The sequence below is a fragment of the Orcinus orca genome, chromosome 19 (genome assembly GCF_937001465.1).
Source record: "Orcinus orca chromosome 19, mOrcOrc1.1, whole genome shotgun sequence".
Classification (NCBI taxonomy): domain Eukaryota; kingdom Metazoa; phylum Chordata; class Mammalia; order Artiodactyla; family Delphinidae; genus Orcinus; species Orcinus orca.
In genome coordinates this window covers 40,500,788-40,525,028 of record NC_064577.1, presented here as the reverse complement: position 1 = coordinate 40,525,028, position 24,241 = coordinate 40,500,788, and the positions used below count along the sequence as shown (strand labels likewise).

The window sequence follows — 24,241 nt, the reverse complement described above, 5'->3', positions numbered from 1 at the left end:
TTCAGGACGGGGAGGTTGAAAGGGAGAAGACACAGGGATTTCCTTCTACATCTAGAACTGGTGTCAGTTCCTTGGGGAATAAAGCCAGGCAGAGTGTCAGACACACACACACAAAACCAAAAGACAAAAAAAACCTTCCAACCCTAAGCAAAGACTAGCTAGAAGGCAGTGTTGTTATGCAACTTAGAAAAACAACACAAATGCCAAAAACAAAAAAACCAAAGACAAAAAAACACTCTGGTCAGAGCTGAGAAGTGGGCACAGTGGTAACTAACAGCCAGTGAGAATAAATGGCCTCAGGGTGGAGCCACGAGGCTAGCTCACGTCCTACTGGTCGGGAGCTTAGATGGAAAACCAGTTATTTCATGGTCCACAGCATCGAGGGACAAGGGAAGGGCTGGTCCAAGGCACAGACCCACAGGGAGCACTGAGAAGGCTGGCCCCCCACTGGGTGATGCTGAACCGATGGGCAGTGGCTGAAGAGGGAGGCAGCAGGGAAGTCCTAGGGGAGGTCAGAGCACAGGGACAGCCCGGCCATAGAAAGCCCTCTGTCCGACCCTTGCCTGTGCTTTCTCTTCTTCTTCTGTGAGGGGTTCATGAGCTCATCTGTTGGCAGCTTCAGGATAAGTGATTCTTTGACTGCGAACTGGAAGACCTGGAAGAGAAATCCAACAGGACCTGTCACTTCTCCTTGAGCTGAGTGGTCAGATAAGTGACCCAGCCAGGTGCTGGGCTTGGGAGAGTTCTGGAGAGCGCACAGGCCGATGACGGAGCATCTTCAGTAGGGAGAGATAGAGTGGCCCTGGGACATTGGGTTACTGGCTCTGCAGTTAATTCGTAAGTGTTTATCCTGATTCGAGAAGGAGAAATACTGAGTACAGGTACAGTTTTCCTGGTCAGTAGCTTTCATCTACTGCTCTGCCTACCAAGCCCTGAGTGGGCCGATTCTTACCAACAGTATCTGCCTCTTCTTAGGAAGGGCAGCACCGTGTATCTTGTGTGACTGAGTCTGACGTGACCAGAGGTACCACCCGGCTAAGCACTAGCTCCCTCTGTTGGCGTAAAGATGTCAGAGCCTTGACTATTTCAGTAGGACAGCATTTCAGGAAGGGTGGTTCCCGTTCAACGTGCTGCTTCCCTTAGAGCGTTCGTTTTCAGCTTTTTCTTCTCCTTTTTGGTTATAGGCCCTCTTGAGATTCCGTGAAAACTATGAATCTTCTTCTCGGGAAAATACACACAAAAATGGTTTTGCACACATTTCTGCAGATTTTTAGGTCAAGAAAACCTGTGCCTTGGGGAAATAGATGTGAGCTCCAAGATGAAAGCAAACGGCGCTTCAGCTCACGGTTCTATTTGTTCTAAGTAGAGGGAGCATGAAGAACACGTCACAGAGACACTTTCAGAAGGTAGGGAGCTACGCGAGCAGGGCTCAAGCTCTGGCGTTCCTCCCTGTTTGGACAGTTTGGCCCTAACGCCTGACTCCCTGTCCCTGTGCTTCAGTCTGTCTTCTCACCGCAGGCTTTTCCTGCCTCCAGAGTATCAGCAGCTGCTATCAGATTGTGATTCTACAGACGATCTGAGTGAGATGACAGGTTCCAGGCCCAGCTCTCAGGGGTCATATTTAGAAAATCTGATGATTCCACATTTGAAGAATAAAGCAACTGAGAAGACTGATGGGTGGGGTGGGGTGGGGGCAGTGGCAGCTGCAGCTACAGAAGCAGGAGCAGCAGTGGAAATGCAAGCTAAGAAGATCCCCAGAAAGACCCAGGAGTCCCTTCTAGGAAATGGGTCCACATTTAGAAAGAAAGGCAGGAACCAAAAAAAAAAAAAAAAGCTGAAGAGGGTAGAAACATCCAGAAGAGGTAGAGAGTGGCTAGAGACAGAAATAAGAATTCAGCAAGGAGAGCAGATCCCCAAACCTTGCTAGGCCTGGCATTTGCAGGAGGCCCCATGTTTGGGGAACCCACCTCATGGCCCAGAAGCACAGGCTCATGAAGGACTGAGCCTTAGAAAGCTTTTGTCCAGACGGGCAGTCTCACAAAATGGCAAAAAGGGGACTTCCCTGGTGTCGCAGTGGTTAAGAATCCACTTGCCAATGCAGGGGACACAGGTTCGATCCCTGCCAGGAAGATCCCACATGCCGCAGAGCAACTAAGACCGTGCGCCACAACTACTGAGCCTGCGCTCTAGAGCCCATGAGCCACAAACCACTGAGCCCACATGCCACAACTACTGACGCCCGCACGCCTAGAGCCCATGCTCCGCAACAAGAGAAGCTACCGCAATGAGAAGCCCGCGCACCACAACAAGAGAAAGTCCGCACGCAGCAACGAAGACCCAAGGCAGCCAAAAAAAAAAGGCAAAAGGGCCACCAGAGTAGCAACTTGTTCTTGTTCCTTTCAGACAGTACCTGTTTGCACGTCTTAGTCCCCAGAAGCCTGGCTATTGAACAGAAGTTGTTGAAGTAGGTGCCGTGAAAGACTCGAAAAAGAGATTCTTCAGCCCCGGTCCACTCCACAGGCTCCGAGGGCGCTTCCACTACACAGAGCTGAGGTGGGGCCGGACTAGCCTTCTGTTTCGTGGGGGTCTGACAGCGAGAGTTAGCCTCTAAGAAAGGAAGAAATAAGAGAAACAGAAGAAGGTGGAGTGCAGTTGTCATCAGTGGTGTGCCACAGACTCAGTACTTCATTCTAAAGGCAGAATCGTTAGGAACAAAAATGTTCCCTGTCCTTACTGCTTACAGGTGAACATGTGGAAAGAATGAACAATTTTAAAAGGTAGTGATGTTAGGTGTTAGGCAATGATCCTGGGTTTACCTTGTGTGGAAAGAAGAGATCATTTTCTGTTCACCGTACCTGAAGAACTGGAGGCCCAGTCATTGCCAGTGTCCCTGTCACTGTCCCCTTCTTTGGTCTCAGCCACAGCAGAGGCTGAAGTGTTGGAACAGGAAGCACTGACCACGTGGTGCCTTCGCCGGCGACGCCCGGAGCACTTGGAGCGAGGGTTGTGGAGCATGGCATACTCCTTTGCTCCTTCCTGCAATGGCCGTGTCACAGTTAGGAAACAGAACCAGGCCCAGAGCCACCACGTTGTTCCCGTCATCACAAACTATCTTCAATATCTGGGCTTACTTACAACAATGCTTTTTCTTTTTCTTTCTTTTCTCTGTACCACATAAGTATGACCACATGATAGTTTCTTAACATTCTAAAGCTTACAAACTTATACCTCTTCACAAAAGAGCTGCCCTATAAAATAATCTTTAGAAAGATATAATCAATGCATCTATGCATCTTCAACTGTCTGGTGAGTTGTATCGTACGTTCATTTGCATGCTAGCTGTCTGGAATCTGAGAACACATTCTCCTGTAGATGAGAAAATGAGGTTCAGGGACTTCCCTGGTGGTGCAGTGGCTGAGAATCCGCCTGCCAATGCAGGGGATACGGGTTCGATCCCTGGTCCGGGAAGATCTCACATGCCGCGGAGCAACTAAGCCCATGCGCCACAACTATTGAGCCCACGTGCCGCAAATACTGAAGCCTGTGCTCTTTAGGGCCCACATGCCACAACTACTGAAGCCCGTGCCGAGCCCATGCTCTGCAACAAGGGAAGCCACCGTAATGAGAAGCTGGGGCACTGCAGCGAAGAAGAGTAGCCCCCGCTCGCCGCAACTAGAGAAAAGCCCGCGCGCAGCAACAGAGACCCAAAGCAGCCAGAAAAAAAAAGAAAGAAAGAAAATGAGGTTCAGAGAGGGGAAGGGACCTGCTGAGAGCATGTAGTTAGTATTCCAGAGTAGGTACAAGAATCAGGGCTCTTGGTCTCCAGGCCTTACTCTTCTTTACATTTAACCACACAGTCTCTGTTTCAATAAGAAAATGTATAATCCCTGAATTTGTATAATATTCCTACTTAATTTTGGAACTTCCCTCCAAGTCAGTATTTTAAACTTGGAAGAATACTGTTTTGTTACTTTATAGCTACGTTTATTGTGGGGTTTTGTTTTGTTTTTTTTTAAAGACCAAATAACATCATTCAGCTTGATCATCTATCTTCTCACCAGACTTGGTTTCCAAAGATTTCTAGCTGTTTCTGAAAACTAAATCTACAAGTAAAGGATAAAGGTTTACCATTACTAAGGATATTCAGAAGGCCCTAAAAGAAATTCCAAGAGAGAAGTTTTGAATTTAATTGAATCTGATATTAAGGGCCTATGCTACGATGTGACATACACAAGATTCCAGGAAAACTACTGTGGAGAGGGCAATGTCCTTCTGAGTTATATAAATGCTGGTATGTTGACATAACATGGTGTTAAAAACAAAAAAGCATGGACTGTGGAGTTAGACCAGAGCTTGAGTTTCCTCACTGCCACACCACTGACATAGTAACAATCTTGAGGCAAAATATGTAACTTTTATAACCTACAGTTTCTCCACCTCAAGATGTTGTTATAAGCATGAAAATAATATATGTTAAGGGCCAGCCTACTGCTTGACACGTAGGAAAGCATTAATACATATTACGGAAAAAATAAATCAGACAAAGTCTATTTATTCTTTTGCTTTACCATATGGCACATTTTCCAGATTTTTATCCAGTGAAACGCTCTACCATCTTCCTTCTATTATCCCACTAAAGATGGTCCCAGAGGCACTTGGCTGTATAACCTCATTTTAATTGGTAGCAGAAATTTTATCAAGGTATTTTATTCTTTACCTAAGCTCACCCTGTTGTGTAGAAAGCAGAACTGTGTCTTTGGCAAGTCCAACTGAACCTATTCCCTTCGAGCTCTCAGTGTACCGCCTCCCCACATGAATGCAGGAGACTTTATGCCGCTGCATGAGGTCTGTCCATCGGGGAAGGGTCCATCTGGTTGATTAACTCACATAAGACATCAGCACCTTCACGTGTTATTCCTCCTACATTTATATGCATTTAAAGGGAGACAGCAAAGAAAATGGTGTCTCACACACACATACAGCTCCAGTTCAAACAACACAGTTTCAGACTCTGAAATCTGAGTAGCTGATATTTAGAGCGAGAAGGCCTTCAATGTTCTTCAAACCTCGCTCCACAAGACTAACTTCACAGTCCTACTGCTGCAGTAACTGGGAGCTCCTTAAGAGCAGAAGCCATGTTTCATCTGTACTGTGTGACCCCCAGGGTGCTACGTACCAGCTCACTTGGTTTGTGTTTCCTGGGGTAGAAAGCCCAAGGACCATTTCCTGCTCAGTTTTCAACAAAGTTTAACGATGGCAGAACAGCTTAAAAACGTACCAGCAAAAGGAAGCAGTCTGTGCCACATGGTTCTGGCTCAATCTTGATTTCTTTGTTCTTGCGTTTATATACATTAGGGGTGGCATGAAAAGCTGGAAAACACAAAACTGTCCTGTTGCCAATGGTTCATCCACTTGACAGGAGGGGGAGGAACAAAATTGAATTAGGGAGCTACTGCAGGAGAATTTAAATATAAACAGCTATCGTCAAGGTGCACAAAACCAAATCATTTCTGACATCAACACACTTCTTCCAAAGCTAGGGGGTACTCGGGGACAACTGTGTTGCTGGTTATTCTGTCCTGACCATGCAAAGCACACTGCACTATAACTGAACAAGAGAAAATAGAATGGGCCCTTTGTAAAACCATCATCAGATCAGAAGCCGGGAACTCTATCGGATAAACTGAAATAAAGAGAAGGAAATGGTGGCTGGGGATGGAAAACAGGAGAGCATTTCAGGGTCACCCCACTCACGGTGAAGGAAGCAGTCGTATTTAAAGCAGCGCCGGCAGAAGAGCGTGTGGAAGGAGTGCAGGGACTGCTCCCGCTGCACGGACTTAGCATTGGGGCCATCGATGTTGGGTGTGCACTGAGGGGGCAGTGCATTGGGGTCTGACATCTCTGTGAGCTCTCGATACCTAGTTAAGAAAAGAGAGGTGAGTTCCTTCCAAGGGAATGTTTGCACTGAGAAAATGCACACTGAGTAGTGACAGTCATCGCAAATGGTCTGCCAAGGGAGAATGGGCCTTTTTTTTATAGGTCTTGATGTATAACCAAGTGGGTTCACCACTGTAATTATGCTGGGCTCGGCGTGTGTCTGAAAGTAAAGGGAGGCAAAGATTTGATAAATATGGTGCTGGAGTAACTCTCCAGAAAAGTGGCAAAATCTTTAAACTTCTCTGCCCAGACTTACTTAAAAGCCAGCAAACGATGTCCCTTAAGATGGGAATGGGCATTCAGAGATAATCAGAAGTGTAGGCCAATCATAATGCACTTACCAGAAATGGGGCTTTTTATTAACCAAAACAAGCTTGTATGAAAGTTTCCCCCCGCCCCCCCCCCCCCCCCGGTGCTCTGCCTGCAGGGGGCAGCTTTCCCTACCTCTCCTTCATGTCATCTGGGACACCATTTTCAGGGAACATTGAGGCAATCGCACTGAAGATCATGTCATTTGGGAACTGTTTCTTGGAACTCTTTTTGTTGCCTGAATTAGAAAGACAAAAAGTTCCTGAGTGCCATAATCAGAATATGCAAACAAAGCTATTCGATCGTTTCTCCTTTTGTCACGGCATTTTGATTAGAGCTGCTCTGTTAACCTAACCATTGACGGTTTAGGAATACATAAAGAAGGTCAGTGCTACCTGGACCTATCTAATAGGCCACCGGTAAATAAGGAAATCAGATTCATCTACATGTTAACAACAAAATCCACAGTCCAGGGGAATTCCCTGGCGCTCTAGTGGTTAGGACTCTGAGCTTTCACTGCCGAGGGCCTGGTCGGGGAACTAATATCCCACAAGCTGTGTGGTGTGGCCAAAAGAAAAAATCCACAGTCCCAGACAGAATCTGGAGGCGAAGACAGAAGTTTTTATGGAGAGACCTGAGTGTAGAAGGACCCCACCATGATATTGATGCTGAAGAACAAGATAGATACTATAACTTCGTTATAACAAGAGAGAGACACTATGTGTCTAGACATATAGTATAATTAGATAACATAAAGTATAACTAAATGTGAAGTTAATTAAATAATTAAATATTGACTAACATGGGAAAATGCTCATGATGTATGAGATTAAATAAATAAGGGGTATAAAATTATGTATGGGTATACACACATATGTGGCGTGACACCAATTTCATATACCACATGTGTATGTTAATTTACATATGTACTTTAAAAAACTTGAGGTATAATTGATATATAATATTGTACCCATTTTAGGTGTACATATGTATATTTATATATATACATTTTTTAAGTCTAGAAGGAAATATTAATACTGGTTATTTCTAGGCAGCAGCATAACAGGGTAATTTTATTTTCTTCTTTATAGTTTTCCGTATTTTCCAAAGACACTATTTTTATAATTAGAAATGCACAATGATTACTGTCTAAGTTCTCCTACTTTCTTCTTCAGCTAGATCACAGCTATCTTAAACCATTAGTCAGTGAGCACATTTTCCTTTTCAGTGGACCAATGAGAAGCACCAATAGCCTTTAATAAGCAATAAACTTCTGTTTTTGCCTTCCTCCCTCTCACTGTCACTTTCACGGTGGAATTGGGAAGTCGCGCTATTCACCTTCAATAGCATGTCGTTTTCTCTTTCTTGTTACTGGCAGATCCTCTTTGCTGTCATCTTGCTTTCCATCTGAGGTGTCGTTGTGCCCTTCTTCCTCCTCATCGGAGTATTGATTCAGAGCATCTACCAACTCCAAGAAAACAGCATCACTAATCAGGACAGACCCGGGAATCATCTCTGAAATATAAGATTTAGATGGATGAGCAGTGGTCATTTTATAGTCCATTAGTCCTCCTGGGAAGATTTTCCTGTGTTCACTCCTGAGACCCAGATAGATAATATATGTACATTTTTATGTGGACAACCAGGGAATTACAATAATTGGATTGGCTCATACAATTGTAACAGTTCAGCTGCCTAGAGTGGGAAATCCAGTTATGGGCTTTCTTTTTACTGGGGTCTTCACTTCCTCAGTAATATCAACCTGTATGTATGGTCCAAAATATCACAAAAGTGTTCCAACAATACAAATGGGACAGAGGAAGATGATAAAATGAAAATGTACTTGGTTTTGCTGCTGATGGGTCAGTAGTGACTTCTTTGAATCAAAAGACAGCATACTTGTTTAAAAAACCATACTATCAGTATATGGAGTTATACTACAACTTAGGATAAAGCCTCTGAACACTAGGGGGCACTGTGTATAAATAATGCATTTCAACAGCATCACAGCAGCACCCGCAATTGTCAAAAGATCAGGTGAGGCTATTGGTTTGCGAGTCCATGGAGAGTCTCTCCCTATCTCCCCTTCGTACACACTAACGCCTTTTCCAGAACTACAACTAAATATAAATGACTTGCTTTTGAAATCGTATACAAGCCACTGTGTCCCTGTCCTTTGAAGTAAAAGCCTTTTGCTTTAGTCTCCCAGGTCTTCCCTGAGTCACCAAAAGACTGGCTCAAGAGGTAACGATTAGGAAATGTGAAGATGCAGAAACAAAGGATAGCTGTTGGGCCAGGAAACTGGTAACAGTTTAGACTATAAACCTACAACGTAGGAGAACCACCGTAGTCCCAGTTCCCCGAAAGATATAGATACAGGCCTGACACATGTTCCTAAGCTGTCTTACAAAACGCAGACCCCCACCAGAGGAAAACTGCTGACCACAAGTATGCAGACCCTAGACTGGCTGAAACCGGAAAGTTGATGATGCTTGAAATTTCACCCTGATGCCAACCAATCCAAGCATTGGGCACAAGCTGATCATGCACCCTGCGGCCCCCTTCCTCACATTGCCTTTAAAACCCCTTCTGTGAAAGCCATCAGGGAGTTCCGGTCCTTTGGGCATGGTCTGTCTTTTCTCCTTGCTTGGCACCCTACAATAAATGCCGTACTTTCCTTCACCCCAACCTGGTGTCAGAAGATTGGCTTTACTACACGCGGACAAGCAGACCCAAGTTTGGTTTGGTAACACTTTTAGGAAAGTCAGAATATTATAACCAACTTCTGGGAGATCCAGGGGGTATCTGGATCTAAGGAGAGAGGTTATACTCATTGCCAGTCTCACAGAAAGGGAAACAAAGAACAAAACAGCCTTGGATGGATTTATGGAAAACTCCTAAGATCAAACTTATTTGTTCACTAAACTTTCTCTCTAGCCACTGATTACTTTTATGTCCCATCTCCTTTTTTTTGGCCATGCCACGTGGCTTGCGGGATCTTAGTTCCCCAACCAGGGATTGAACCCTGGTCCCTGGCAGTGAGAGCTCGGAGTCCTAACCACTGGACCATCAGGGAATTCCCCCAACTCCTTTTAAAATTGAACAGGGGTGTTGGTAATATAAAATGTTTACTCCCAGCCACGTGGTGACATTGAAATATTCTTCAGTGTATCCACCATGAGGCAGCAGATAAAAGCAAGACAATGCTGCATCAGATAAGAGGCACCATCCTAACAAAGTCCAGGAGCCCAGCGCCACTACCTTCTTCACCGTGCACTTTGCCATCGTAGTTATTGATCAGCTCCTCAATGAAAGTCTCATCTTCTTCTTTCACCTCATCTCCCATGTAGGGAATATTGCACAAAACTGTCTCATCTTCTACCTGAAATCAAAGCAGATGTGATTCATTCCATGAATCCACTGTGAAGCTCCTCTTTCCTGTTAAAAGGAACCTTTGCCAAGCCTTTTTTGCTGCTTTGAAGCCCCTGAAAATGCCTTTGGTTACAAAGTTAACTACATTTTAAAGACTGGCCATTTTGTTTTGCCAACAAAACCTCAAACGGAAGGGGGTAATGCTACTCTTGGAAGAAAAAAAGAAGTCAGTTTTACTATTGGAGAATATTAACTACCAAATGTTAAGCTGGATATTAACAATGATATTTTCACCAACATCTAGAATGTGACAGCACATTTCTTTTTCACAGTGATTCCATCTATTACGTCATTTTATCCACTAAACATCATTGTGAAATAGGTACAAATATCACATAAACAACAGCCTAAAAGGTCTTCAATTCTAATTCTTCTCATAAGTGGAGAGACAGATGAAAGGAAGGCTTCCAAGAGTATAATCTGCAGTATAACTGGAATGTTTATAACAGAAACTGGCAACCATAAAGTATTTGTATATTCTATTATATAGACTAAGACTAACCTCGGATTAACATAATAAAAAATTATGATTACAATTCAAATTACTCACACTCAGTGGGAATCTAAAGTCAATTGCAGTACAAGCTATGTATATTTTCTGGCAATAAACAATACTAATGGATCATTTTTATTTTATTCTATTTTATTTTATTTTATCTTATTTTATTTTTTGGTTCAGCAGAGAATGGTCATTCTTAGTTCTCCAACTATCAGGTAAAATTACTCTGAAGTTTTCTTCTAAGAGATGATTTCCTTCTGTAAACCTATACCCTATTCCAGTCAGCAGAACTGCTATCTGTCACCAGGCATGATAAGCGATTGCCATGATATTTAGAGAGGACTGATTATCAGAACCACAAATAATCCTAGTGGGAGTCAGCATAAAGGCGCAGATGAAAGGACTGTGCACCTCTGTTATCTTAGTTGCTTTCATAGCATCTTGCCTTTAGGGGATTAAGAAAGGATTGCTCCATCAGCAGGGAGTTGTCAACCTGCTGAAAGAAGTGTCTGATTTAGACTGCATTTAACTGCACATAATGTTATAAAATTGGGCCAAGGCAGTAAAGGAAAATTGGACTCTTGCCCAGTCTCTTTCATTCAAAAAAGAACCAGCATCAATTCTGAGGTACACTTCAGAGAGCACAAAATCTAACAAGTTAGAACAACTTGCAATATGTGTTTTTCAGAGTCAATAAATTACAAAAACATTCTGCTCTGCAGGTCCAAGCTTTGTTAAGTATATTCTGACAATATTTACCCTGAGAGGAGTGCCAGCATATCAACATTAAAAAAAAAAATCATTAAGTTTAAACAATCACCACGGTACTTTCAATACGTACCATAAAGTTCTGCTGGAGAGGGGACCAGGAATACATGATGGGAACCAACGCAACTGTGTTCAGAGACCTCATTAACATATGCTGGCTTGCAAATCCCGGGAAAATGCTCTCTATGGTACACTGAAATATAAGAAATGACATGGAAAGGGAAGGGCAAGCACACAGCCCAAGAGAGAATTGGAGTTTCCTTCCAAAATGATCCCAGTAGCCTTCTACTTCTTACAAATTAATAAGCTGAGGGTTTTATAACAATCAGCTCCTAAAAGGAACAACTCAAGTGTAAACCTGTGGAAAGCAGGAACTGTCTCTTATTCACCTGTGCATCCCACACATCCCAGCACAGTGCCTCCCACACTCAACTGATGTTTATCTCAATCTAAAACTGTTGGTCTCCTTGGGCTGAACCCAACAGCAGAGGGCCTCTGAGAGTCCTGGGAGATAAGGAGGAAGATAAGGAAGTTTTCCTGAAGACCTAAACTTTAAGACAGTGGACATCAACTTAGCTGCATAGCTTGATGGGGACAGTACAGGGGGAAGCAAAGTAGTAGAGAGATTACAGTCACATTCTGCTTTGGGAAAGAAAGTTGCTCTCAATAAACTATCTGCTTTTTATATTTAAAAAATATTATCTCTATAAGAAACTAGGATGATTTTTTAGTTTACAGAAAGGGATGTCCCTTTGATCAATATACTCCTATCCATTATCCATGGCATTCCTTTCCCAATTTCAAAGTAGTGGAGGTGCCAAACAAGACACAAAAAAGGCTGCTTTGAGGCTTGTATACAGAGCCCAGGATGGTAGACAGTAAATGTCTGATTTTTCTATGAAAAACTCATGATTATACTCATTAACTGAGGAGAACAATTACCAACCCAGTTATTCAAAGATGACTATAGTAGCTGTATCCATTATCCTTATTTTCTAATATCACAAATACAGACAAAAACCCTTAAGTTCAAGGAAGAGAGGAAGGCTGAGCTTAGACACTGGAAGTACCTTTTTGAGAAAAGGATGCCCACTCACAGGCTTCATCAACTGAACAGGTTGGACACGAAGCTTCTTCCATTCTTCATTGAGGATCTGGGTTTTTTCTTGAACTTTTGCAAAATTTGCTACATACAGAGCCTAGCAGAGCCAAAGAAAAAACTGTTAGGATTTCAAGAGAAGACTAAGAAAAAAGAAATCCAACCCCTCCGTATTGGATCAATATGTTAAAATACATAACCTTTCAGTTAAGAATTATTTTTACCTTTGCACCCATATTCGCCTGAAGCCGTTTAAGTTGCCGAAGTCGCATGTATTCAGATTTAACTTTCCTCTTCCAGTAAGTGATACATTTGGAAGTTGGGGGGTTTGGTATATCCATTTTGCTGTAATCAAAGAGAGGCAGAGATGACAAATAGCGTTCAACTGCCTGGAAATGAAGCATTCCACAAATTCAAATAAACATGGTCAATTATGCTTTCATTCCCGTTACGTTTAGTCATAAAAACATAAGCTTAAAGAACCCAAATCTATGAGTTCAACAGAAACTTCCAATTAAGAAAAGATTTCATACCAGCGATTTCTGGTCTGATTACCCACAAGCTTAGCCTCTGTCCTCCTGTGGTACCTTGTTTTTAATTTAGCTCTCAAGAAGTTCTTTCACAGATATTTAGGAACTTGGATTACTTGGAAATTTGGAAGTCTACCCACTACCTTATTAAGAGAAATGTTTAGCAAGAACTAAGTTAATATCAAAGAGCTTCGTGGAAAGATCCACCCACAGGATAAAACTACACCCGCCAAACTGCCTAAATCTACCACATGCCTAGCAATAAAGGTCGGATATGACAACAGCATAATCTTATCTCCAAATCAAGACACATGGAAATATATAACATTGCAAATCACTTTTTGGGGGGGGCAGTGTTTGAATTAAGGTTCACAGTTTTAAAGAAGTACTTATTGTACCACACTCTACCTACCTCGTAGAATGCAGGGCAAAGGGTATAGTTTTACAGGTGTCTTCTGTTCTTCAGAGGAATGGCAAGACACAAAGGCCAAACAAATGTTCAGCTTTTCAAAAGAGAATAGACAGTGGTTTCAAGTCAGTGGAGCATGTTTAGACCCTGATTCCCTCAGTAGGATGCTCCCTAAGAACTATGAAGACTTTGAGGTCTCTGCTACCACTATATCTGCATATAAGTCAGGTCCTAATAATACTTGATGCCATTTGAGAAGTGTGCTTTATTTTATTGAATTCTATCCTTCCAGTCATACATACAAATATATTCTCACAATTACCAAGTGTGCTTTTCTGCACCAATTTCTAGGCTCAGCCAGCAGGCCCAAAAATTAATATTTTAGAGAAAGAACAAATATTAAGTGCATGTAAAAATTCAATAAAATCTGCAAGGTTATGTTTTCATTCTACATCAACTACTTAGGTTTCCTGGAGAACGAAGCCTATTTATTTCACCTAACATTCTACATTTCTAAAAACGTTACAAGGAGCTATGAAGAGCCAAAATTTGAAACAGAAACTAAAGTTTAGAAGCATTTTATTTATTTATTTGTCTGCATCGTGCGGCATGTGGGATCTTAGTTCCCCGACCAGGGATCGAACTTGTGTCCCTTGCAGCGGAAGTGCAGAGATTTAACCACTGGACCGCCAGGGAAGTCCCCTAGAAGCATTTTTAAATTACCTGTTTTCACCCATAAGAAATGACAGCACAGACAAGAAAACAGCAAAATTTAACCCCCTGTCACACATATGCCACCACGAGATCATAATTATATCTCATGCTACTGGACTTCAAGAGGACTATATCTGAAAGTTTCATTTAAAGAACCAGACGGATTGGTGTAATGCTATGTTAAACTTAAAGGATCAATGAAGTAAGGACAGAATAGCAAAGAAGCAGACTCACTGTGTTTACTGTTAAAGCAATCAAGTGATTCAAGCTCTTAAAAACAGAATTCTCTGTGAGTTAAATATTATCTCTCTGGCGGAAGGGAATTTAACAACGACAATACCATAACCTAAGAATCTGAATCCCAGAAGCTAAGGTATTACGGTGCTGGGTTATAACAAAAATTAAGCAGACCTGAATTTCTTTCCTATAAATTACAGCATCTCTCTTCTTCCTACATCTTTTAAGTACTTCTCATGCCTCTATGGAATGGGGACCAAAAGAGGGACTCTTTTTTAGAATGAAAAAACCATTTAAGAACATACACCCTGCTCACATGTAATATTAAGCAGTTGCTCATATAATTTCTGCCCTGAACAAGCTTAATAATAATCTGCTTTAGGAAATGAAAAAATGATTCAAATCTAGGACAAAATGCCTCCCTAAGAAACCTTAGGTTACCCTTATCGAGACCCACATGACCCAAACAATTGGTTTTGTACTGCAATCCCTCTCCCATTCCTTTTGGAACTCATTTTCCCCTTTTTTTCATTTTTTAAAATTTTTTCATAAATTTCTTTATTTTTGGCTGCGTTGGGTCTTCATTGCTGCGCGCAAGCTTTCTTTAGCTGCGGTGAGTGGGGGCTACTCTTTGTTGCGGTGCGTGGGCTTCTCATTGTGGTGGCTTCTCTTGCTGCGGAGCACGGGCTCTAGGCGCGTGGGCTTCAGTAGTTGTGGCTCTTGGGCTCTACAGTGCAGGCTCAGTAGTTGTGGCACATGGGCTTAGTTGCTCCGAGGCATGTGGGATCTTCCCTGACCAGGGCTCGAACCTGTGTCCCCTGCATTGGCAGGAGGATTCATAACCACCGCACCACCAGGGAAGCCCTCCCTTTTTTTTTTTTTTTTTTTTTTTCCGTTACGTGGGCCTCTCACTGTTGTGGCCTCTCCCGTTGCAGAGCACAGGCTCCGGACGCGCAGGCTCAGCGGCCATGGCTCACGGGCCTAGCCTAGCGCTCCGCGGCATGTGGGATCTTCCCAGACTGGGGCACGAACCCGTGTCCCCTGCATCGGCAGGCAGACTCTCAACCACTGAGCCACCAGGGAAGCCCTCCCCTTTTAAAAAAAAAAATTATTTATTTATTTATTTGTTTGTTTGGCTGCGTTGGGCCTTAGTTGCAGCATGCGGGATCTAGTTCCCCAACCCAGGATCTAGTTCCCTAACCAGAGATCGAACCCAGGTCCCCTGCATTGGGTGCGTGGAGTCTTAACCGCTGGACCACCAGGGAACTCCCACTCATTTCCCTTTTTGAAACAGTAAGCTTAAGGTAGGTTGCTCCATCCATTTAAAACTGGAGACCAGGAATCCCCTGGTGGTCAGTGGTTAGGACTCTGCATTTTCACTGCCAAGGGCCTGGGGTTCAATCCCTGGTCGGGGAACTAAGATCGTGCAAGCCATGCAGCACAGCCAAAAAAAAGAAAAGGAAAGAGAGAGAGAGGGAGAGGGGGGGAGAGAGAGAAAGAGAGAGAGAAAAAGGAAGGAAGGAAGGAAGGAAAGGGTCCCAGTCATTGAGCCGCAGCCGAGGACTCAGCAGCCTCCCTTCGAGCCCCCTCGCTTCCTGACGCTCCGTCCCCCCAACCCGCCGTCTTCTGTCTTACGCAGGTGCAGGTCGTTTCCACCAAGGAAAAGGAATCATATGGTATGTCCACTATCCAGAACCTCCACTCTTTCGACCCCTTTGCTGATGCCAGTACGGGTGATGATCTGCTTCCTGCTGCCGCTGAGGATTATAGCCATCTAAGAATTTAACAGAGAAATGGCAGGAAGACCCTTACTACTGTCCAAGGGATAGCTGATGATTACGATAAAAAGAAACTAGTGACGGCGTTTCAGAAGAAATTTGCCTGCGATGGAACTGTAATTGAGCGTCCAGAATATGGAGAAGTAATTCAGTTACAGGGTGACCAGTGCAAGAACATATGCCAGTTCCTCGTAGAGACTGGACTGGCTAAGGACGATCAGCTGAAGGTTCATGGGTTTTAAGTGCTCCCGGCTCACTGAAGCTTAAGTGAGGATTTCCTTGCAATGAGTAGAATTTTCCTTCTGTCCCTTGTCACAAGTTTAAAAACCTCACAGCTTGTGTAATGTAACCATTTGGGGTCTGCTTTTAACTTGGACTAGTGTAACTCCTTCATGCAATAAACTGAAAAGAGCCATGCTGTCTAGTCTTGAAGTCCCTCATTTAAACAGAGGTCAAGCAGTAGGCACCTGGCAGTGTCTGGCCTGAAACAAAGCAATAACGGCGATGTTTCAGCCAAGTCCAGAGCCCCAAGATCACAGGCGGCTATGTCTGGCCAGAAGCTCCTCAGCAATCCCTCTACAGAGTTCCCTGCCCTAAGAGAATGTCGCCACCTGAACAGCCCTTGGTGAAGCTGAGAGTGGAGGATGGGGTGAGGCAGCGACGGCAGCTGTACTGCTAGAGGGAGTCTTTGATCATCAGGGGAAAGATCCCGTGGTATCTCCAACGTGACCAGGTGGGCAGAGCTTAGAGCAGCCACCTTCTTTCTACTGAGGTGACAGGACATCTGGCTTGCCAGACCAGAACTTGAACCCGTGTCCCTGCATTAGCAGGTGGATTCTTAACCACTGCGCCACCAGGGAAGCCCCACTATTTCTAATTTTACTCAAGTGCTTTATTTGGCCAGAGCAGTACACACATGTACATGAAAATGTCACTGCGTTTTAACCAATCATAATGTATAATAAGCCATGCTTCCTCCTTTTACAATTTAAGTGATATTTGAATCTCATGTGACCATGGGTCAATATTTATTTTGCTTGGCTTTTTAATGTGTTTTCGGTGTCTCAAAAAGTTTATTTGGCAGTTGGCCAATCCCCACAAAGTGAATGAGGAAGATGAAACATACTGTTTGGAACAGATAAGTTTGATTAAAATAAACACCTGAAACACAGCCATAGGATGGGTTTTCACAGCATCTGGACATTAACAACAGCTATCACTTCCAAGATTACATATAAAAAAAAAAAAGCAAACAAACAAAAAACTCAGCATTCACTAGAACAGATTTGGAGAAATGGGTCCATTCATCTTAGGCAAAGGAAGTGGCACACAAAAAATACTTTAAATTTTACTAGATCTGTTATTTAGTTACTTATATACACAAAACACTATTTATATTCCAGTTAAGTACTAAGCTAAGAGCTTTTCATTACATTCACCTATACATTGAGAATAAACTCCAAAATATGCTATTATGGTCAAGCAGTTTAAAAATAAGTCTTCATCTAAATAACTCCTGCAACTCAATAAAATAAAGAACCCAATAAAAAGTGGGCAAAAAATTTGAACAGAGGGCTTCCCTGGTTGCGCAGTGGTTAAGAATCCGTCTGCCAATGCAGGGGACACAGGTTTGAGCCCTGGTCTGGGAAGATCCCACATGCCGCGGAGCAACTAAGCCCGTGTGCCACAACTACTGAGCCTGTGCTCTAAAGCCCACGAGCCACAACTACCGAAGCCCACGCGCCTAGAGCCGGTGCTCCGCAACAAGAGAAGCCACCGCAATGAGAAGCCCGTGAGCTGCAACAAAGAGTAGCCCCCACTCGCGGCAACTAGAGAAAGCCTGCGCACAGCAACGAAGACCCAACACAGCCATAAATTTAAAAAATAATAAAAAATAAAAATTTGAACAGATACTTCACCAAAAAAGATACAGAAATGGCAGATAAGCACACAAAAAGATGCTCAACATCATTAGTCATTAAGGAAATGCAAATTAAAACCACATTGACATAACTATTATACAACCACAAGAATGGCTAATATTAAAAAGAGTTATAATACTAATTGCTGGTAAGGATGTGGAACAACTGGAATCCTCATACATTGCTGGTGGGAATGCAAAGTGGTACAGCCACTTTGCAACATTATTTTTTTTACTTTATTTTTATTATGATGATTTTTTTGGCCGTACTGCATGGCTTGTGGGACCTTAGTTCCCAGACCAGGGATCAAACCCGCATCCTCAGTAATGAAAGTGCAGAGTCTTAACGACTAAACTTGGCAGTACTGAGGAATTCCCTGGTACAGCCTCTTTGGAAAAGTTTGCCAGGTTTTTTTTTTATTATTATTCTTTTTAATTTTTTTGGCTGCACTGGGTCTTAGTTGCGGCACGTGGGATCTTTTGTTGCAGCATGCGGGCTTCTCTCCAGTTTCTCTCTAGTTGTGGTGCGCAGGCTCCAGAGCGCATGGCCTCTCTAGTATTGGCGCATGGGCTCAGTAGTTGCAGCATGTGGGCTTAGTTGCCCTGTGGCATGCGGGATCTTAGTGCCCCGACCAGGGATCGAACCCACATCCCCTGCATTGGAAGGCGGATTCTTAACCACTGGACCACCAGGGAAGTCCCGCCAGTTTTGTTTTTTTTTTAATAAAGTTAAATATATACTTACCGTAAAACCTGGCACACAATTTCTAATTATTTATCCAAGGGAAATGAAAACATATGTACATAAAGACCTGTACACAAACGTTCAGAGCATCTTTATTCGTAACAGCCAAAAAGTGGAAATAACACAAATATCTATGGATTGGTGAATGTATACAAAGTGCAGTGTATACGTACAATGGAATACTACTCAGCAATAAAAAGGAACAAACAGTTCCTGTATATGCAAAATATATCGCAAAAGCATTATGCTAAGCGAAAGAATTCAGACACAAAAAACTTCATACCTTATGATTCCACTTACATGACATTCTACTAGAATGTTTCTGGAAAGAAGCATAAAGGAGATTTTTGAGATGATGAAAATGTTCTATACCTTGCTTGTGGTGAAGGTTATATGACTATGTACTTTTATGAAAACTCACTGAGTTTCTGGGCACTATACACACAGAAAGAACGTTACTAACAAGAAGTTACGACACTGAATTCTTTTCTTTTTTTGCGGTACGTGGGCCTCTCACTGCTGTGGCCTCTCCCGTTGCGGAGCACAGGCTCCAGACGCGCAGGCTCAGCGGCCATGGCTCACGGGCCTAGCCGCTCCGCGGCATGTGGTATCTTCCCGGACCGGGGCACGAACCCGTGTCCCCTGCATCGGCAGGCGAACTCTCAACCACTGCGCCACCAGGGAAGCCCCTGAATTCTTATTTAAAATAAAATTATAGCATTAATATTTTCTAGTGTTGCTTTATTAAAAGAATCAGGTCACGTGCACTTGAGACAATGGTGATAAATATCAAAGCAGGATTAGTTTTTATGAGACCCAAACGCTGGCTCTTAGGACGTACAACACTGATTCAGAAGAGTTAAAGGAACTTCCTAATAGGCTAGAGTCCTACCTTGGCTGGTTCTGCATTACACTAGCATAAAGCTTAATATTTATTGACTGCTGGGAATTCCAGTGGTTAGGACTCCATGCTCTCACTGCCAAGGGCCCGGGGTCGATCCCTGGTTGGGGAACTAAAATCCCATAAGCCGCATGGCTTGGCCAAAACAACAACAACAACAACAACAAAAATATATATATATAGACTGCTCATTATCATTCAGTAAAACAAGACTTTTTAGTTATTCCATTTTGAATCAAAATATTAGGGCAAGTGTGTCAGAGAACACAACACATCAGAGGCACTGAACTCTACCCATTGAGGAACTCTTGACTTTAAGTTTTGGAGGACTGAAGTCCCCATTGACAGTCTGTTGGACTAAAGAGGCCAGGAAAGAGCCCAATACACAGTTTGGACAAATTAAAGACAAACAAACAAAACCAGGGACTTTCTGGAATGGAGGTGTTCTCTAAAAGAAGTTTTTCCTTTTAAAACCCTCTCCCTCAATCTTAATCTGATATAATTCTCTTCATCTTTCTCAACATATTTTTATTTTTAAAAATTTTGTTCTTTTGTTTTATCTTTTAGATTTCACATATAAAAGAAAACATATAGTATTTGTCTTTTTCTGTCTGACTTCAAGAAGCATCATGTCCTCCAGGTCCATCCATGTTGTTGCAAATGGCAAAAAAAAATTTTTTTTCTTTAAATATTTATTTATGGCTGTGTCGGGTCTTAGTTGCAGAAGGCGGGATCTTTTATTGCAGTGCACGGGCTTCTCTCTAGTTGTGGCACGAGGGCTCAGTAGCTGTGGCGTGTGTACTTAGCTGCTCCTCAGCATGTGGGATCTTAGTTCCCTGACCAGGGATCGAACCTACGTCCCGTCCCCTGCATTGGAAGGAGGATTTTTTTAAAAATTTATTTATTTGTTTTTATTTTTGCCTGTGTTGGGTCTTCATTGCTGTGAGCGGGCTTTCTCTAGTTGCGGCAAGCGGGAGCTACTCTTCGTTGTGGTGCGCGGGCTTCTCACTGTGGTTTCTTGTCTTATTGCAGAGCAGGGGCTCTAGGCGTGCGGGCTTCAGTAGTTGTGGCACGCAGGCTCTAGAGCGCAGGCTCAGTAGTTGTGGCGCACAGGTTTAGTTGCTCCACGGCATGTGGGATCTTCCCAGGCCAGGGCTCGAACCCGTGTCCCCTGCATTGGCAGGCAGATTCTTAAGCACTGCACCACCAGGGAAGCCCCTGGAAGGTGGTTTCTTAACCACTGGACCACCAGGGAAGTCCCCAAATGGCAAAAATTTTATGGCTGAGTAATATTCTGTGTATGTGTGTGTGAGTGTGTATGTATCTCATATGTTATCCATTCATCTGCTGATGGACACTTAGGTTGTTCCTATATCTTGGCTATTGTAAATAATGCTGCTTTGAACACTGGAGGCAAATATCTTCTTGAATTAGTGTTTTCATTTTCTTCAGATAAATACCCAGAGGCGGAATTGATGGACTGTATGGCAGTTTTATTTTTAATTTTCTGAGGAACCTCCATGCTGTTTTCCATAGTGACTGTACCAATGTACATTCCCACCAACAGTGCACCAAGGTTCCCTTTTCTCCACATTCTCACCAGCATTTGTTATCTCTTGTCTTTTTTGGTAAAAGTCATTCTAACAGGTGTGAGGTGGTATCTCACTGTGGTTTTTACTTGTATTTATTTCCCTGATGATCAGTGATGACGAGCATCTTTTCACGTGCCTGTTGGCCATCAGTTTGTCTCCATTGGAAAAATGCCTATTCAGCTCCTCCGTCCTGTTTTTTTCTCTTTCTCTGTAGTTAACTATCTTTTGTAGAAATGTAATGTGTTTTTAGTATTGCTGCCTCAAACCTTCTTTGGGAAGTAGCTAGTCAACAAAGTAGAGACTTTTTAAAGTTAGTACAAGACAGGAAAAAGATATACTTAGTGAAATAAATTGTTACAATTTTCACATAAGGCACAAATCAAGGGCAGGAATTGTTACCTGGAGAACTAAGGAAGCCAGGTTTCAGATCTCAAGAATTAAAGAGACATAAATAATACTTTAAATGGTTTTAAAAGGCATGCTAATTCAAAGGCAAGTATAAGAGAAACAAGTCCAACCAACTACATTTTCTCCCCTTTTCCCTTCTCATGAAAGTCTTCTTGGGAATAAAATTTCATTTTTAATCCTAGGCTCCTTATTCTAGTGCTGTTTCAAAGAGAATTAAAGTAACACCGGACTTCTCTGGTGGTGCAGTGGTTAAGAATCCACCTGCCAATGCAGGGGACATGGGTTCGAGCCCTGGTCGGGGAAGATCTCACATGCCGTGGAGCGACTAAGCCCGTGCACCACAACTTCTGAGCCTGCTCTCTAGAACCCGTAAGCCACAACTACTGAAGCCTGTGCACCTAGAGACTGTGATCCGCAACAAGAGAAGCCACCGCAATGAGAAGCCCGCTCACCGCAATGAAGAGTAGCCCCCGCTCGCCACAACTAGAGAAAGCCTGCGCACAGCAACCAAGACCCAAGGCAGCCAAAAATAAATAAAATAAAATAAATTATTTTTAAAAAAATAATTAAAAAAAAGAATCCGCCTGCTAAAGCACAGGACACGGGTTCGAGCCCTGGTCCGGGAAGATCCCACATGCCACGGAGCAACTAAGCCCAGGTGTCACAACTACTGAGCCTGCGCTCTAGAGCCCGCGAGCCACAACTACTGAGCCCACGTGCCACAACTACTGAAGCCCGCGTGCCTAGAGCTGGTGTTCCACAACAAGAGAAGCCACCACAATGAGAAGCCTGAGCACCGCGACGAAGAGTAGCCCCCGCTCGCCGCGACTAGAGAAAGCCGGCACGCAGCAACGAAGACCCAACGCAGCCAAAAATAAATAATAAATAAATAAATTTATTTTAAAAATAATAATAAATAAAGTAACACCATAATGAAAAAGTCATTTCCACCTCAGTAAGTTTTAAAGCTGTGCCCTGGCGTCGAGTTCCGTGATTGGCCTATAAGTACTCTGCCAGTTAGTGGAAGAACTAGGATCCAGATCTCCCAACTCCCAGTCCCAGAGATCGTCCCACTACTTATTTATTCCACAAACATGTATTGAGCACCTACTGTGTGCTTCGTAGTGTTTTAGTGCTTAAAGTGCATCAGTGAATAAAACAAACCAACATCTCTGCCCTGGGAGAATTAATTCACACTGTCTGTACACACTCAGCATACACCCTGACAATAACAGTATTATTACATCTTTACAGATGATCCTTTCCTCTATTATAAATGTGTGTGTGTGTGTGTTTTAAGTACTTTATCTCCTAATAATTTCTTCTACGCAATTAAGTAATCTCCTTTATCAATGCCACACATCCCAGCCCTGGGGTTTCCAAGGCTTAAAATAGACAAGCTCTCACAGAAACCTCTGATGGAGTTAGCACCTTCTCCGGCTGGAAACGTCTTTCAAGTTTCCTAAACTTAAAAGCACCGGGTGGGGGATTTTTCTCTTCAAAGGCGTCATGGCAGCAAACGCGGAAGAAAAGACCTACACTTTCAAGGCCATCTTCGCACGCACCCAGTGGTTCGGCTACCTCGGCTCTTAGCCCCCATCCTCACCCCTGTAGCCCTAGACTCGATACCTAGGCGACTCTATTAATAATCCCATATTTCACCTATGAAAAGCCCACTCTCAATATTTCCATCGGCGGCACGAACATCCTTCCACCTTCCTTCCCCTCCCCGCCCCCGAAACAATTTCTCAGTAGTCGCTTTTTACCTAAATAAGTTTGTCCCACATTTCCTAACAGGCATGTCCCAAATACACCACCTTGCCTTGCTTCAAGGCTCTTTCCCTTACATTATTTGATCCCCAAGAGAATTCTGGGGTGGGCAGGGATTGGCGCGAGACCAAATTTGGAGAGAAGCCTCTTACTCAGGGCTGGGACTAGGGGGAGGCTAGCTGGGCGCCTAGTGCGCAAACCCGAAGGAGGCACGCGGCACCGGCTCGACCCCAACAGTGAGCTCCCCTTTCCATTTTGCTCCTTAGGAGCCTCACTGGCCTCACCCTGTTTTTATTGCCACCGCTTCCTCAACACCCCCAAAGTCATCGCACGCTGAGCCCCCTTGTCTGGTCCTTCCCGTGCACTGCCCCAGGTCCCCGGGAGTCCACCTCGCTAAGGGCCCCCGCAGGTGCCACCGCCCACCCACGCCCTCCCGGCGCTGGGGCTCCCGCCCACCCCACCCCGCCCTCCAACGGGATTCCCCGTCCCCGGGCCCGCCCCCGCCGCTCCTCCTCCCCGACACACCGCCCTCCCCGCCGCAGACGCGGTTCTCGCCGGGGGTTCTCTCGCCCCGCTGCCCCCTTTCCCCAGCCTTCGGAACGGGGAGTGGGCGCCCCGCTACCCCCCGCCAGGCAGATAGTGTGCTCCTCCGCTTCCTTCCAGTTCTCTGACCCCTTCGACTCTCCCTCCCTCAGGCCCCGGGTGGCAAGGTGCGGAGGCCCGGCCCCACCGCCGGGCCCAGGATTGTTTACTCACTCATCCTCCATCCTGAGCCGCAGGGACCTGCCGCTAGGGCGCCTGCGCACCGCGGCCCCGCCCCCACGCCGCGGCCCCGCCCCGCGCCTCCTCCCGGCGCGTGCGCACTGCGTTGCCCGCGACCGCTGGTCAGGCCGGCTGGGCATCCTTCTTCGCACTTCTGCGGTTTGGCGCCAATACCCCAAACTCGGGAGTCCGAGGTGGTGCAACCCGATCCCGACGGTTTCCAAGGCGGCGCTGTCAGGGGACAGGAAGGGCTCTTGGGAAACCTCCCGGAGCCATTAATATCTTTAAGACTTTATCCAGTAGTTGCATCATCCCCACACGCTAGTGACATGCCTCACTTCATAATTTGAAACCAACCTGGAACCCCTTCATTACAGATCCTTCACATCTACAAATACCCCCAAACGCCCGTCTATGGGCTCTAAGTTAT

The 24,241-nt window shown here is 44.2% G+C and overlaps 1 protein-coding gene and 1 pseudogene across 6 annotated transcripts in view; one reads left to right on the top strand and one right to left on the bottom strand.

Moving 5' to 3' along the window:
• Positions 1 to 23,865, bottom strand: part of EZH1 (enhancer of zeste 1 polycomb repressive complex 2 subunit) — a 32,152-nt gene extending 8,287 nt beyond the window's left edge. For 2 of the 6 annotated variants that reach the window (XM_033411060.2, XM_012537798.3), the window contains exons 1-13: positions 15,570 to 15,705; positions 12,987 to 13,077; positions 12,269 to 12,389; positions 12,016 to 12,144; positions 11,019 to 11,138; positions 9,508 to 9,628; positions 7,585 to 7,761; positions 6,382 to 6,484; positions 5,755 to 5,918; positions 5,279 to 5,370; positions 2,856 to 3,036; positions 2,411 to 2,607; positions 564 to 655 (exon numbers count right to left, since the gene is read on the bottom strand). In XM_033411060.2, the coding sequence (XP_033266951.1) occupies positions 564 to 655; positions 2,411 to 2,607; positions 2,856 to 3,036; positions 5,279 to 5,370; positions 5,755 to 5,918; positions 6,382 to 6,484; positions 7,585 to 7,761; positions 9,508 to 9,628; positions 11,019 to 11,138; positions 12,016 to 12,144; positions 12,269 to 12,385 (1,493 nt within the window). In that variant the 5' untranslated portion in view covers positions 12,386 to 12,389; positions 12,987 to 13,077; positions 15,570 to 15,705. Of the gene's footprint in view, positions 1 to 563; positions 656 to 2,410; positions 2,608 to 2,855; positions 3,037 to 5,278; positions 5,371 to 5,754; positions 5,919 to 6,381; positions 6,485 to 7,584; positions 7,762 to 9,507; positions 9,629 to 11,018; positions 11,139 to 12,015; positions 12,145 to 12,268; positions 12,434 to 12,986; positions 13,078 to 15,569; positions 15,706 to 23,805 lie in introns of those variants that run through there. The other 4 variants (XM_049702636.1, XM_049702638.1, XM_049702637.1 and 1 more) reach the window with 4 other exon arrangements.
• On the top strand, positions 15,613 to 16,130 carry LOC101286149 (eukaryotic translation initiation factor 1-like; annotated as a pseudogene).
• Positions 23,866 to 24,241: the final 376 nt, after the last annotated feature.